Below are 2,033 nucleotides of genomic sequence, written 5' to 3'. Positions count from 1 at the left end.
GGGTGAGGAAGAAGTCCTGGCTTTCATCTTGGACAGAAGCCAGCTTCCTAATTCATGTTTGATTCCATTAGACTGCATGGGAAATACAAATGTTCAATTTGTATATAAAAATGTACAAAAACAACTAGGATATAGAAGCTTGGGTAATATAAGGCCATCTGCTCAAGTCCACCTTGGAAACTTGTAACAGATATTTGAATACTACTTGAAAAAAAATCTTTAATATACTTTTTACCTGCCTGTACTGAATCCACCAGGTTTAAATGAATCCCCAGGGGAGTCTTGGCCCTAGAGGAGATGGGAATGGAGGGGAGGGGCTGGGGGCAAGGTAGGGGTGGGGGCAGGAGGGGGAGGACAGGGGAACTCATGGCTGATGTGTAAAATTAAAACACAAATATAATAATAATAATAATAATAATAATAATAATAAACATTTGTATTAATTAGCTAAGAATATATGTGTGTTAAAAATCATTTCCCTTTGAGGGCACTTTGTCCTTTGAAGGAGGAAGGGTGGAAGGGAGGCTGGGAAGCAGCATGGTTAATACTTCAGCCAAGGGTAGGCTTTGATGGAGGCCTTGCTGCGGTCCCCATAGTCATACAGGAGCTCCTCCCCAACTGCAATGTCTCTGGAGGCGATGAGGATGAGGTGAGGCACGCCACTGATGACATGTAGCTTAGTTTGGCAATTCCCACATTTACTGTGATTGATCAGTCTCCCCAGGCGATTTGTTTCTCGAGTGGCATCCACACAGTAGGTTTTGTTCAGATATTGAAAATAGTACATGTAGCAGCCTGTGGAGGGGTCTTGTGCATACCAAGCCTCCCGTTTCTTGGCATCAGTGATATCAATCAGGTCTCCATGGTATTCCACTATGAAATCTCCCTGGGAGAACTGCTTGGTGGCAATCACACCCCTCCCTTTGCCATCAATGAGATCAATCTTCATGCCTTCTTCTTTCCCACTCTCAATCAGCTCATCTATTTTTTTCCTTTCTTCAGACTGCAGCTCAGCTTTGCTCTTCCTGGAGCTCCTTCGGACCTGGTAGAAACCTTTAAGTTTTTTATTCTGCTGCCCTTTCCCTTGAAACTTTGTCTTAGAAGACTGCTTGATCTTGAGGGACTTTTTCAGGGTCTGCTTTGCAACTGATGCCTTGGTAGAATAACATGATGAGAATGGAGGTTTTGGAGGTTCTGCTGCTTTCAATTTTTTATATGGAAAAAGTCCCAGGGAACCTCTCTTGGCATTTTTGATCTTCTGCTTACTGGATTTCACGGTACTTTGGATCACATTCCCAGCATTTCTTTTTTTTTCCACCTTCCTATAGATTCCAGCTAATGGTTCTCTCTGGCACTTGACATTGTGACATGCAATTGTGTCGTCCTGAGGTGAGGAATGCATTTCAGAGCATTTCTTCGGACTCATGTTGGTGTAAATTTTTGACTGCCCAGTAAGCATGCTCTTCTGAAGCCCAGCTAGGCCCACGGAGGTGTGACCCTCCACCTCGCCCTCACTGTCACCACAGCCTGGCCACCAGAGTGGCTGTCGCTGTCTCTGATGTTGCTGCTTCCACCAGCGCCGCCGTGGCGCCCCAGGGAAGGGTCGGTTACGCCTTATGGTGCCCACTTCACCCATGGCCTGCAGCTGGCCGGGCACCCACATGCACTGAGGCCTGGGCCCAGAGCAAGACTGGCTAAACTCCAGATTCTCAATTAGTGTATCTTTTCTCAGTTTTGTCAAGTTAAGAATGAATTCCATCTCTTGATATCTGAAATCATTATGCAGAGAATATTATAATCAGTTTGGGATATCTGTTCTTACTGTCTTCATAAATATGACTTTGAAATTGTTTGCCTAACTCTAGAATTTAAAATATGCTTCTTTGATTATAGAGAAGAGTAGGTCTATGGCAACATGGTCCTAAAATAGAAAACTTGAGACTTTTCTTATTTTTTTAAATTTTTTGTTTGTTTGTTTTTTGGTTTTTCGAGACAGGGTTTCTCTGTATAGCTTTGTACCTTTCCTGGCACTC

At 43.6% G+C, this 2,033-nt stretch overlaps 1 protein-coding gene across 1 annotated transcript; it reads right to left on the bottom strand.

Moving 5' to 3' along the window:
* Positions 1–541: 541 nt before the first annotated feature.
* LOC118573596 (N-lysine methyltransferase KMT5A-like) lies at positions 542–1,636 on the bottom strand. The gene has a single exon (XM_036173876.1). The coding sequence runs from the start codon at positions 1,634–1,636 to the stop codon at positions 542–544; it is 1,095 nt and encodes a 364-aa protein (XP_036029769.1).
* Positions 1,637–2,033: the final 397 nt, after the last annotated feature.

Source organism: Onychomys torridus, chromosome X (assembly GCF_903995425.1).
Source record: "Onychomys torridus chromosome X, mOncTor1.1, whole genome shotgun sequence".
Taxonomy (NCBI): domain Eukaryota; kingdom Metazoa; phylum Chordata; class Mammalia; order Rodentia; family Cricetidae; genus Onychomys; species Onychomys torridus.
This window is presented reverse-complemented; position numbering and strand designations above follow the sequence as displayed.